The 14,201-nt window shown below is 44.3% G+C and overlaps 1 protein-coding gene across 12 annotated transcripts in view; it reads right to left on the bottom strand.

The window, feature by feature from the left end:
• The window catches only part of CCDC178 (coiled-coil domain containing 178), a 130,288-nt gene extending 116,836 nt beyond the window's left edge, over positions 1–13,452 (bottom strand). For 2 of the 12 annotated variants that reach the window (XM_083747699.1, XM_083747701.1), the window contains exons 1-3: positions 10,777–11,554; positions 7,730–7,830; positions 3,080–3,154 (exon numbers count right to left, since the gene is read on the bottom strand). In XM_083747699.1, coding sequence (XP_083603825.1) covers positions 3,080–3,131 — 52 coding nt within the window. In that variant the 5' untranslated portion in view covers positions 3,132–3,154; positions 7,730–7,830; positions 10,777–11,554. Of the gene's footprint in view, positions 1–3,079; positions 3,155–7,729; positions 7,831–8,409; positions 8,684–9,434; positions 9,518–10,776; positions 11,555–11,574; positions 11,646–13,321 lie in introns of those variants that run through there. The other 10 variants (XM_083747706.1, XM_083747704.1, XM_083747702.1 and 7 more) reach the window with 10 other exon arrangements.
• Positions 13,453–14,201: the final 749 nt, after the last annotated feature.

Below are 14,201 nucleotides of genomic sequence, written 5' to 3'. Positions count from 1 at the left end.
CCAAGGTACCACTGTACACACATATAAAAACCGTTCTGAAAAGCGCTTTTAAAAATACATTGAATTTTCCATAAGGTTCACCATCGCCATCAAGTGTCACATTGTTTATAGCACTTACAGCACACTTAAAATGTTTTATTTGCAGTTATATAGCTGAGTCCATACTCTCAGGTAAGAATATACAGTCTACAGCTTTTGCTGTTAGGTATATTTTTCGCCCTCTATGGCTAACAGCAACTTGCAGGAAGGATCAGGACTAGGGCCATGACATGGAGAACAAGTGTCTGACTACCCTGACCCAATATTTTGATCCTAATCCAAATTAGGTCCCACAATCTGAATGAATGAGAATGATTGAATCAGAATAGAAAAGATGTGGATGGTTTTCATGTAATAATTACTCTGACTCTTAGTTTCCACTTCCAATCAAATTTCACATACATGTAATAGCCCAGTGTCAGGACTGCCGCTAGGTCCCAGCTCACAGAGGACCAACGCCCAGTGGATGTTATATACAAAAGTCTTTATTAAAGTTTAGTTTCCATTTCCAAGCTCTGGGCGCGCAGACCCACGTCTGACGCTAAGTCCCCTCTGACTCACTGCTCCACCCACACCAGTTTAAGATTCTAGCCCGGCTCCACCTCTTGCGCTGCTCTTTCCTGCGCTGGGTCCTTCTGCCCTCTGGGGTTCCCTCCTTCCTGGACTCCTCTGACGCTGAGCCTCCTGAGTCTTGCCCCTCCCTCCGGCGGGCTTTAGGACCTGGCTCCCTTCCCGGGCTCCCCGCTGTGCCGCGCTCCTGTACATTTGAACTTGGCGCGCGCGCCCAGCCGGTGACTTTCCTTCTGACCGTTTCCCCGCTTCCTGATGTGGGTGTTGCCAAACCTGACTCCTCTCCTCCCTCTGGTGGTGAGGACACTGGTCCCGACTCCTGGGACTCCCCCTCCCCACTGCGCTCTGGTGGAGACGCTGGTCCTGATCTCCAGCTGCTGCTCAGGGACTCCCCGCTGGCCCCTTCCTCCTGGGGCTTCCCCCCTGGACCCCCCTTCGCTCTGGCCACCGGCGCTCCCTTCTGTGAGTCCTCCGATTCGCTAGAGAGGCTTGTGGAATAACTCTGGCCACTGTCACTGCCTGCGCCCCCCTCGTACTCCTCCTCCTCACTCTCCATTTGCTCCCCCTCCTGTGTCTCTCCTTCTGAACCCCTGACACCCAGACTTCACATTTATCCCTCCCTAGACCATGCTAGGGAACAATGTACACTGTTCCAGGTTATTTGTCTTAAAGACTGAGGAAATCATAGAAATCATAAAATCATAGAGTTGGAAGGGGCCACAAGGATCATCTAGTTCAACCACCTGCAATGCAGGAATCTTTTGCCGGATGTGGGGCTCAAAGCCATGACCCTGAGATTAAGAGTCTCATGCTCTACTGACTGAGCTATCCCTCGGGTAAAAATCCAACATCAAGGCAAGCCAAGCTGGAAGTAATAATCCCAAGAGAACAGTATTAAGGGACAACAGCAAAAGTGGGGATAGATACTATGGAGGGAGGATACAACCAAAGTACTACATATACAGATACACACAAACAAATTCAAAAGTATGGGGGGGGGGACAGTTTAAATCTGTTCAAAAACTTTAAAGAAATGTACCGTATTTTTCCTTCTATAACACGCAGATTTTTTCTTCTAAAAAGGAAGGGGAAATGTCTGTGCGTGTTATAGAGCGAATGTGTGGTCCCTGGAGCCGAAAAATCATGCAAAAATCAAATCGCGGCGCTGCACGCTGCACGGAGAAGCGAAACCTGAAAAGAGGAAGCGGCTGCTTTCCTGCATTCTGCCTCAGGGTCTTACTGCCCACCCTCCTCTGTTTCGTTGCTGTGTTTGCTGAAACGGAACAAAGAGCAGGGAAAGCCCCTCCCCTCCAGGCAAGCTCCGGAGCTGCTGGGGGAGAGGGAGAGACAGGGGGGAAGGGAGAGAGAGAGGGGGAAGGGGGAGAGAGAGAGGGGGGGAGGGAGAGAGAGGGAGGGAGGGAGGGAGGGAGAGAGGGAGAGAGAGAGAGAGAGAGAGAGAGAGAGAGAGAGAGATGGCTGGCTTGGGTGGGGGGAAACTTTTGCCTTTCTTTCCTCCCTCCCATTAAATCCCTCTCCTGCATTCTTAGCCAGCTGCTTCTCTGCACACCCCTCTAATGCCCCTTCTTTGTTTTTCCTTCGCTCCCCACTTAAAATGTGGTTACAAAGCATGGATCCTCAGGATCTTTGCATTGGGTCACCCCAAATTCACCATCAGATCACATAGCATGTCCATGGCTACAGCCTGCACCAAAAAAATCACGCACCCACTGTTGCCTGGGGCTGCAATGGTGCAAAAATATGGTTAAAAAGCATGGATCCACAGGGATTCTCAGGATCCTTGCATTGGGTCACCCCAAATTCACCATCAGATCACATAGCATGTCCATGGCTACAGCCTGCACCAAAAAAATCACGCACCCACTGTTGCCTGGGGCTGCAATGGTGCAAAAATGTGGTTACAAAGCATGGATCCACAGGGATTCTCAGGATCTTTGCATTGGGTCACCCCAAATTCACCATCAGATCACATAGCATGTCCATGGCTACAGCCTGCCCCCCCAAAATCACGCACCCACTGTTGCCTGGGGCTGCAATGGTGCAAAAACGTCGTTACAAACCATGGATCCACATGGATCCTCAGGATCTTTGCATTGGGTCAGCCCAAATTCACCATCAGAGCACATAGCATGTCCATGGCTACAGCCTGCCCCCAAAAAATCATGCACCCACTGTTGCCTGGGGCTGCAATGGTGCAAAAACGTGGTTACAAACCAAGGATGCACAGGGATTCTCAGGATTTTTGCATTGGGTCAGCCCAAATTCACCATCAGATCACATGTCTGTGGCCACAGCATGAAGCACAAAAATGATACATCCACTGTTTCATTCAGAATGTTTTTTCCCTTGTTTTCCTCCTCTAAAAACGATGTGCGTGTTATGGTCAGGTGCGTGTTATAGAGCGAAAAATACGGTAAATTGCACTAAGTTCCAAGAAGCGGGGCGGAAATACCTTCTGGTTTTTGGCGGTTATCCTTGGAAGAAAGTAATGACATTTCAGTCATTGTTGCTCACAGTTCTTGGCAGCCTAGTTTGGTTTTTTTTAAACAAACAAACAAACACAAATAAATATACCATTATAATGTACTGTATTCAAAATATGAACATGCAGCATTGTTAGTATAATTCATATTTTCCATTTTTAAAAGCCATTGGATTGTCAAAATCTGCTTATTAATTATTCCAAGCACCAAAAGAATAGATTTGATAAGTGAGAGAGAAATGAGTACACAACTGAGGCTTTACTTTCTTTTTCCTCTGTTGCAACTCTTGGTGCAAAGTACTGTAGCTTGTCTTAAGAAAATGAGAATAGCTGCATATACACAAAAGTGAAAGGGGAAGTAAAGCTTGTATTCTGTACCCTCCCTCCTATCAGCAAGAGTGGTTGATCCCAAAGACAAAGCGTGTTCTCCTTCATGGAGAGCACATGTTGCGGTGGGGTCTGCTGAGCCACCCCTCTGTTACCAGGCAGGGTCTCTAAAGATGGCCTGGGGCAGTGATTGGTTCACTGGGTTGCTGGGGTAAAAGTTATGTTGCAATTTTGGTGGGAGGGGTAAAATGTTTACATACTCTGCACACAGCCTGGAGCTTTCTCTTTGCTGCGTGCAACGGATCACCCGCCCACCCGCCCTTGAGTAAGGGGTTGTTGCATTGACCTTGCTATGCCTGTCATGGGGTCGTCTGCCGTTGGGGCAGGGGCCTGGTAGGAATTTTGTCCATCTGGCTGATTGGCTGGGCCATTTGGTTTTTGCCTACTGCGTAGCAAATCGTCACAACTTGTAAGGTTGCGGTTAGGCATTGGTTATAAATTGGTGGAGGAGGGGTTAGGATAGGCTGGGCCTGCCTCTCCATGGTTGCTGCGGAAAGGGAATTCCGTTAAAGGAATCCTGGGGCCTGCCATCTTTTCGTCCAATCCCTGGAATGGGACTAGGGCCGGCAAGCCTTCGGGGAGCATGCAGATGAGAATTGAGGGTCTGTCTCAGCTCCATTTCTCCCCAACTTGTTTTCCCGCAATGTCTTTCGGTGGTGCCCGGAAGTCAGTTCTGTCCCCTGGCGGGGGGACAGATAGTCTTAACCAATGCCTAAACAACCACTCACAGTTTTGTATTTAAATAAAGTTGTGGCCAAAATTATGCCAAAAACCTTTAAAAAAAATTAAGTGTGTGTTGTGAGTTATTTGGGGGGTGGCTTGGGGACCTCGACATGCAAATACATAAGCTCTAAACTGGTTCTCATATTGGACAATTTCTTAGGAGCTGAGTAGCAGGCTGCAGAGTTGCAAACAACCCTTGATATAAATCAGAAGCAATGTTGTAAAAGCAGTACTGTACTAGGACTTGTTTGTTAAATTACTCAACGTTTAATGCTGATCCCACCCCTTCACAGCTGGGAAAATAATTGTAACGTAAATTATTATTTCCACTTTAAACAAACTTTGCATTGGCCTTTTTATTAAATCTGGCATTTTGGGACAGTAGCTTAAGAAACAATGGGATGTGTTTCTTATTTAGGATAAGAGGAGGGAAATACATTGTTTCAACCACAGGATGCATTTTGCATTCAGGAAATGACACTCAGGAAAGAGGTGAGAATAAAATACAGAGCACTACTACAGGTGCATAGTCTCATCAGGTATGCTATGCAAATGCTTCTACATTCTATTTCACACTTCATTAAATAAAATTAAATAGTCAGCAACACACATATACAACATTCTAAATTACTTAGTTTCTTCAAACTTCCCTAAGATATGGATTTAAATACATTAAATAAAGAACAGAAATTTCAATAGAAAACTGAGAATTTAGCACTAAAACAATTCTTCATTAACAGGAAGGCATAATTTCACACGATTGCTTTTAAAATCAAGTTACAATGGCTGTGTGAAATGGAATGCTAAACCATAGTTTAATAATAATAATAATAATAATAATAATAATAATAATAATAATTTATGATTTATACCCCGCCCATCTGGCTGGGCTTCCCCAGCCACTCTGGGCGGCTTCCCAAAAAATATTAAAATACTGTAATACATCAAACATTAAAAGCTTCCCTAAACAGGGCTGCCTTCAGATGTCTTCTAAAAGTCTGGTAATTGTTGTTCTCTTTGACATCTGGTTTAGTGTTGTGAAAATAAGATTAGGTGAACCTCATGCTCATACACCAGACGTGCCCCATCAGAAGATCTTAGGGTTCAAAGTAGGAAAAAAGGAATCAGGACCCAAGTTGTTTAGGGCTTAGTGAATCCACACAAGAAGTTTGAACATGACCTAGTAGCAAATCCACAGCCAGTACAGCTCTCTCAGCAAAGGAGTAATATTCAGTCAGTAAGTAACCTTCTCCTGTAAGCAGTCTAGCTCTATATATTCTTCACTTGTTGCAGATTCCAGACCAAATAAAAGAGATGCCCCACACAAACTGAGTTCTGGTAATCAAGGTTACCAATATACAGACCACTGTGATCAGGCTAACCTAGTCAAGGAATGGTTGCAGCTGGCAAACTAGCCAAAGCTGATATGTAGAAGGCACTTCTACTCACAGAGGTCACTTGGGCCTCTAGTGTCAAAGATGGATCAAGGAGTACAAGTTGGAAATCTGGTCCTTCAGAGGGAGCTCCATACCATCCAGATCAGGCAATTCGCCTATATCCTGGACATGCGAACCAACCAACCAACCAACCAACCACAAAGCCTATGTTTTTCCAAGATTCAGGCTCAGTTTATTCACCCTCATCCAGTCCACCTTTGCATCTAGGCATCAATCCAGTGCTTGCCCAGCCTCTCCCAACTTAGATATAGTCTGGAGGTGTAACTTTTTTTTACCATATGTTGAAATGTATTCAGCTTTACCAAATGCTTTGCTTCGGCTTTGAATAAATTACTGCAGGTCAGGCTGTGGTTGCATGTTTGAACAGTTATCTTTTCTATATTTTTAATTGAGTGGCACAAATTAAAAGAAAAATTAGATACAATTATCTTTTTTGGCATTTGAGTATTTAAATATTTTGTGCATATTTCAGCATTTGATCATTAATTTTCTTTTAAATTCTCTGCCAATAATTGCTCACTGTTTTAAAGGATCACAGTGATGTGTGATTTGTACAAACATATGGAGCAATTATACTTAAACTAAGTTTCAATTTTCAGTTACTAAGGCAACCAGTGCATCCAGAAAAAAAAGTCTAGCTAAGGCAAGCCAGTATCTGCATCAATATGCCTTTGGTTCAAAAAGAATGTTAATACTGGTCTACTTCACAAAAATGTTAGGATTAAGAAAACATAGAAAATTGTCATATCTGCAGGTGGTAAAATGGTTATGTTGGAATTGGAATGAAGTTATGTTTTGTATCTACTCTGAAATTTAGATAGATGCATATATGTGAAAATGCTCAATTGAAGTAAGCCATCCAAACAGTCATTCTGAAATAACAAAGCTTAATATATATGGGTTAGCTAAAAATTCTCATGTACCAGTCATCAACAGAAGGTGGATTTGACTCAACCTACTCACTATGAATGCTTCCCTTGTTCTGTTTTAATGGTAAAGGAGCGGACATGAGAGGTGTCGAAACTGAGTTCCGGGGACTTTCAGCTGATAAAAGCCCAGTAAGGTCATTTTAAAAAATGAACATAGTAGACCTTTCTTTCAACTGTTTTAACTATTCTACACATAAAAAAGGTAAAGGACCCCTGACAGATAAGTCCAGTTGCGAGCGACTCTGGGGTTGCAGTGCTCATCTCGCTTTACTGGCTGAGGGAGCAGATGTTTGTCCGCAGTTTTTCCAGGTCATGTGGCTAGCATGACTAAGCCGCTTCTGACAAAACCAGAGCAGCGCACAGAAACACCATTTACCTTCCTGCTGGAGCAGTACCTATTTATCTACTTGCACTTTGACGTGCTTTCGAACTGCTAGGTTAGTAGGAGCTGGGATCAAGCAACGGGAGCTCACCCCGTCACAGGGATTTGAACCGCTGACCTTCCGATCAGCAAGCCCTAGGCTCAGTGGTTTATTATTCTACACACATATACAGAAGCAAACAGCAATCTATGGATCCTTATACAGCCAAAATGTAATGTTGTATATAAATTTTGTTGATTTGTTTGGATATATGTGATACATACTGTAAGACAATTTTCAGACTGCTCAGTTTAGTGATACTATTCTCCCTCCCATTAGTTAATAATAATAATAATAATAATAATAATAATAATAATAATAATAATAATTAATATTATTTATTACTTACACCCAGCCCATCTGGCTGGGTTTCCCCAGTCACTCTGGGCAGCTTCCAACAAAATATTAAAATACAGCGGTCTGTTAAACATTAAAAGCTTCCCTACATATATATATCTATATATTAGTTGAATTTAAATATTAATAGTAAAATATGATATTGTTCAAATATGAACCATAAGGAAATCAGCCTTCAAACTCACTTTTATACTCTGGTCAGAGAAAGAAGTAAGTGTTCTTTTGTTAAATACCATTAGACCTAGTTCCAGCTGCACAAAAAAATTGAAGAATGCTAAATGTTCAGATGCTATAGAAAAGCAGCCTCCCTTCAGACCCACCAATATCCTTTTGAACAGTGTTTACCTGTTAAATTTCTTTTTGAATCTTAATTATTTCTTCATACAAAAGCATCTTCTGATGAGGCAAAATGTGAGCTTATCTCATGGCTCCAGTTTGGTGCTTAACTATAATGAAATAACAAACACCTGATTCAACTTCATAGATTTGTAGCTCCAAAGGAACACGCAAATAATCTAGTCAGATCTATAATACATATACTGTATGATAGAATTTTCTCTTGATTTTCATCATACTCTAACAATTATCTATAAAGCTGTTTACCTTTAGGGAGGGAAACAAAACACGTAATATAGGACTATCTATATTCACTAAAAGAGAAGCCTGTTTGTTTGCCACCAAACTGGACAAAAGAGCTGAGCACAATGTGTTGGCATTGTAGAAATGTATGTGAGGTGGATCCTGAAAAAGCACAAAGAACCACAATGCCATGGAACAATACAGAATTATGGAGTACAAAAACACTGTGCACCTGTTCTCTAATTCAAGGAATAGTGAGCATTACTGTGTAAGAATATAATTGAACTTCTCAGCAAAAAAATAGCACTGGTATACACAATAACTTCCCATTCTGAAAACATATATTACCACAACACTTTGCCACAGAACATGAGGGGGGAAAGAGAAACAGAGAAAAAGACTCCAAGTTAGCAAAGAGGGGTAAACATTTATCAGTAGAGGCTTACCTTACCTTTTCTTCAGAAACTCATTGAGGCCTTTAATATGGAATGCATCAGACATGAACCTACACAGACCTTTAGATCTTCATTTGGGTCTTTTCTCCAAGTTCCCCCTCTGAGGAGGATGGTGACAAGGGAGAAGACCTTTTCTGTTGTGGCTCCCCATCTGTAGAATGAGCTCCCCAGCAAGGACTGCTGGGCGCCTTTGTTGACATCTACTAGGCACCAGGTAAAGATTTGTCTTTTTCCCCAGGCTTTTAATAAGACTAGGATGATCTTGTTTGTTCATTAAAAAGGTAAAGGTAAAGGTACCCCTGCCCATACGGACCAGTCGTGTCCGACTCTAGGGTTGTGTGCCCATCTCACTTAAGAGGTCGGGGGCCAGCGCTGTCCACAGACACTTCCGGGTCACGTGGCCAGTGTGACAAGCTGCATCTGGCGAGCCAGCGCAGCACACGGAACGCCGTTTACCTTCCCGCTAGTAAGCGGTCCCTATTTATCTACTTGCACCCGGGGGTGCTTTCGAACTGCTAGGTTGGCAGGCGCTGGGACCGAGCAACGGGAGCACACCCCGCCGTGGGGATTCGAACTGCCGACCTGACGATTGGCAAGCCCTAGGCGCTGAGGTTTTACCCACAGCGCCACCTGCGTCCCCCTGTTTGTTCATTGCATACTGCTAAAACTTCCTGTGACTGTTATGGAGGTTGCTGTTTTTTGTTCTGTTTTTTATATAATATATCTATTTGTGTTTTTCACAGTATTGCAGGTCACTTGGAGACATTCAGGTAACAAGTGACCAACCATTCTTAATAATGATAATGTAAATAGGGTGTTTCTGTTGTAAATGAGTACACTGAAACTCTTCCTAGTGCTTCAGCCAGATGCTCAATTCTTACAGCCAAATATTCAGCATGTTTAGATGGAAATAATTGGATTAACTGAGGGTGGCTTTCTGGTAAAGTCACTTATGACTGCAGTCTGTAGATTTATTGTTTCAGAATGGAAATACATACTGTAGTGCTTTTACGAACCTACAATTCCTGAGTATTCCTGTAGTCATCTGCTTTCTCCTGCAAATTCACCTCTCCTAACAGGCTGATTTCTGATCTTGGAGCTGAGATGGGGCAGGGAATGGGTTACTGTTTTATTTCAATACACATTTTATTTATTTTTATCACTTGCTGTCTTATTGCTATTTATTGTTCTGCTGCTTTGTTATTTATTTGTGACTTGTTTTAATGGACTTAACTGTTGTTTTAAACTGTTGTTTTATGATTTTGTACACCAGTGTGGGAGGGCATTATCCTAAAAGGCAGGCTATATATTTTAAAATAAATTAATAAGTAAATAATAAACGGTTGGGAAGGAATTTGCAGGAGGAAATCAGATATTGCTTATACGCTTTCCTCTTTCACCTGCTGATTCAGCCCAACTATTGTCACCCTCATACCTGCATTAGTGCTATGAGGCAAACATTAGGTTGGCATCCCCATGTTTGCTTTGTAATATGTAATTCTGTCTCCAGTGACACAGCTACTTGCTTCAGCTGTGACTATTCAAATTATAACTTTGACAGCTGAATCACTCAGGTCAGGTACTCTAAGAAACTTCATCAATATTACCATTTGCTCCAGGACAACTGCAGCAGATGGATGACAGATATATCTCCTGCCCCTACTTCAGTGCTCCCCAAATGACCCAAGGCAGGTTGCCCAAGTCAGGCTGATTGCCTCCATCCAGCCACCAGGCCCTGTCAGTTCACATGGAATTCTGCCATCCATCAAGGTTACAAAAAATGATGATAGTCAGAATATAAAATCCTATCAAGTCCCTCTACCAGATGAGTGCAAGGAATTCAGTCTGGGCACCTCAGCTGTTAAAGACAGCTGTGTACAAACACTCTAAGCTAGCATGTGGAGAAAAAGGAAGGTTTAATGCACTAGAAATTCTGCAAAGAGGCTGGAATTCAGACAAAGGAGCAAGATCCCCATGCCTACTGACAAAACTAGGGAGTCCAACACAAATCTGCAAAGATGATTTCTGATTAGACAGCAGCCAGGCAGACACATCCACAAAGGGCTGACTCAGAGGATATCACAATGCCTTCATTCCCACATAACATAAACGAACAAACTTGTGGGCTCCCAGAGAGGAGATTGCAGCTTTCTTCCCCCCAGTTATTTTGCAGTTGCGCTGTGCTGAGCTAAGCCATGTTTTGGCTTAGTCTGCTGTCTGAACCTGAGCTTGTGGTTTAATTGTCTCAGGCAAACCTCGAGCTGTAAAGCATAGGAGAAATCTTCCAGTGTTGATACTGCATTGGGTGAGTATTGTAATCCGAGAAATGCCTGTTGTCAATTTTTTAGTTGTGAGTACCTGATGCGTCTAAAGAGATGTGGTTGTATAGCATGGCTTGACTGTAGATGATGGATTTTCTGGTCTGTTCTAGGTGAAAGCTGGAAACATGGGTAGTGGTCACTTTCCTATATAAGGATTTGCTGTATTAAATGGGGTTTATATTATTGTTGTTGTTGTTGTTGTTATGCCATTGCACAGTAGTTTCCAGAAAGTGCTCCTCTTGCATGGACTAGTCTGCGCTCAGGTTGAAGATGGGATGAAAGTTGCTGAAGTCTTGGTGGAACTTCACATGTGCCTCCTGTTCATGAATCAAGATGACAAAGATTCTCAATGTATCTCAAGTAGAGGACAAGCTTTTGGGGACAGAAACTGAGCAAGAGTTATTACTCTAACATGGCCATGAAGATGCTTGCATACTGCTAAGCAACGGCCATGCATATAACTGCCATGCCACTGTGCTAAATGGTAGGTAAGTATGTTGAAGGCTCCATTAAGGATATTCCTGATAGTTTGCAGACCATTTTTGTTTTTGTAAAAAGTGCCTCAATGTTCATGGGAGCTAGGAATGATATTTTCCGGGGAATTGCCAATAGATTCTAGTTTCCTGAGAAAATCTGGGATGTTCTGTGTGCAACTTGGAGTGCTGGTGGCAAGTAGAGTCGAATAGAGTCTATATAACTAGAAAACCCTACTGTAATGGCACCAATGCCTTATACTATGGGGTACCCAAGGTTGCCTGATCTGTGTATTTTGGGAAGCAAACAGAAGATGCTAGTGGTTCCTGAGATGTGTTTCTATAGATTTGGTCCTACTCGCCTGTAGGAAATTCCTTCATCAGCTTTTGTGGTTCCTTCTGGTATTCCTCAGTGGGATCTGAGGATAAGAGCCTGTAAAATGTGGGGATGGAGGGTGTAGTGTCTAGGAGATGAAGTTATAAATCAGAAAGCCTCCCATTTTAATTTATCAGATTTGTCCTGGAATGGGTAGATCTGGTTTTAATGTGGGTGGGGGGTGGGGATACAGACTAGCATTTGGGTGCTACCAATGCTATGTGCTCATTGCATTCAGGAAGAGCCCTGTTCCGACAATAAACCCCCGCCTGGAAGCATACTAACTTCCTTTTACCATTGTTGTAAGGACTGCATGTAGATGATACAGGCAAAGGACTTCAAAGACTTGGAAATACTATACAATACAGTTTTTCTTCTTGTTGTCATTGTGTGGCAAGGGTGCATAGAAGAATCCTACCCCAGCCTTTCAGACTCATTCTTCAACTGAATCATAGAATAATAGAATTGCAGAGTTGGAACTGGGTCAATGCAGAAATCTTTTGCCCAACGTGCGACTCGAACCCACAACCCTGAGATTACAAGTCTCAGGAGCTACCGTCTGAGCTATTCCAGGCCGACAAAGTCTGCAAACTGGAAATGCCTTTGTCAGGCCCAAAGCACGTTTGGGGATATGCCCTCCTAGGGGAAACACCTGGAAAGATCCAGTGGCATTGTGGCCCTTAAGTTACGAAAGGGCAGGAGGAGGAAGGAACTGACTGTACAGAGAGTTAAACTCTGTCCAAACTACCCTGACCCTCCCCAAGGAGCTCATCTTTGTACCTCGAGTGACACTTCTGAGAGCCAAGCCCACTGTGCACAGGTCAAGCACCTTCAGGGGGTCATGCTGCCAAAAAGGTGCAGTGTACCTTTCCATGGGCATAGCCAGGATTTCGGGGGGGGGGGGACAGTCAAAGTTATTGAGTTTTTTTGGGGGGTCTACCTGCCCCCCAAGGCACACGGGTGGTGCTGTGGGTTAAACCACAGTGCCTAGGACTTGTCGATCAGAAGGTCGGTGGTTCGAATCCCCGTGACGGGGTGAGCTCCCATTGCTCGGTCTCTGCTCCTGCCAACCTAGCAGTTCAAAAGCATGTCAAAGTGCAAGTAGATAAATAGGTACCGCTCCAGCAGGAAGGTAAACAGCGTCTCCATGCGCTGCTCTGGTTCGCCAGAAGCGGCTTAGTCATGCTGGCCACATGACCCAGAAGCTGTGCGCTGGCTCGCTCGTCCAGTAAAGTGAGATGAGCGCCGCAAGCCCAGAGTCATCTGCGACTGGACCTAACGATCAGGGGTCCCTTTACCTTTTTACCTGCCCCCCTATCCTCCTTTAGCTACACCATGTACCTTTTTGGGGCTAGCCAGGGTTTCCCAGGGTCTCCAGCTGTTGTTGGACGACAATTCCCACCATCCCTGATCGCTGGTCCTGTTAGCTAGGGAAGATGGGAGTTGTAGTCCAGCAACAGCTGGAGACCCAGGTTTGGGAAACCCTGGCTATGCTATCTATGCCTTGGCCCGCTGCATTCCCGCCGCAGCAGACAGGTGCGGATTCAGGCAGCAACACCATCCCGTCTTCGCAGCGGCGCAACTTCAAAGCTTTACTCCCCCCTCCCTTCCTCGGAGAGGGCGGGGCGCCAGATGTGCCGCCGCTCCTGGCCTTCCCCCCTATCTGCGGAAGGAAGCGCGAGCCCTTCGCCTCGTCCGGCGGCTCATCCTGCTGAGCCCGCGCGGAGACTCACCGACCCCGATCCCGCCTCGCGCTCCACGCGGCCTTCCCCTCCTCCCCCGGCGGCGAGCGGCGCGTCCTTCGGCAGGAGTTCGTTATTCTCGTCGTCTCCAGGGCGACGGCTGTGTCGAAGAAGTGTGGGCTGCACTGCAACACACACACACACACACACACACACACACACGGGTATTTGGCCCTCTCCTGTGCTTGCATCTTGCCAAACACTGATGCCTTTTCCTCTATTAACATATAAACACTAGATTCTGTTATTTTGATGGAATAGTCCCCCCCAACGGTTAACCCCCCTTCTAGTTGCTTCTTCCGACAGAAAGTGTGTGCTTGCAGACGCGCTTGCAGACGCAAACTGCACACATGCCATGCACATTCTTTGCTATTCCGTGAAAGCCAGACCCAGTAGGATGGGAACGGATCCTCCTGAATTTGCATGCCTTAATAACCGTGCTGTTAAAAGCCACGAGGAAGAAAGTAGAGTAGATATAATTGTCACTTCTATTAGACAGCATTCAGATATTGTTAGGGCATGTCGCATTATCTGCATTTGCAGTTTAGAGGCTGCAAGGGTAATTTAGCTCTTAACACTTCTTGTTATCGCTTATCTGTGCGACGCTCCAGAAAGGAGAAAGCATTGCCTTTTGCGTTGCTGTGTTTTGGAGCGCACGGCAAGGTTGCCTACGTGTAGACAGAAATATACATTGACAGAAACAGTGCTTTGAAGGCTAAATGGCACTGTGGGTTAGTGCATAAGCTTTTCATGTTGATAAACCTATAGCAGGCAGACACACAATTATTTTTTGGGTCACAAATAGCAACCTGTTTAAATGTATGTCGAAACCAACACGTTTTGAAGATTTTAGATAGCCCCATTGCCTGCC

Source organism: Podarcis gaigeae (assembly GCF_964106915.1).
Source record: "Podarcis gaigeae genome assembly, chromosome: 7".
NCBI classification, from domain to species: Eukaryota; Metazoa; Chordata; class Lepidosauria; order Squamata; family Lacertidae; genus Podarcis; species Podarcis gaigeae.
Note: the sequence above shows the minus strand (reverse complement) of the source record. Positions and strands in the feature narration are given on the sequence as shown.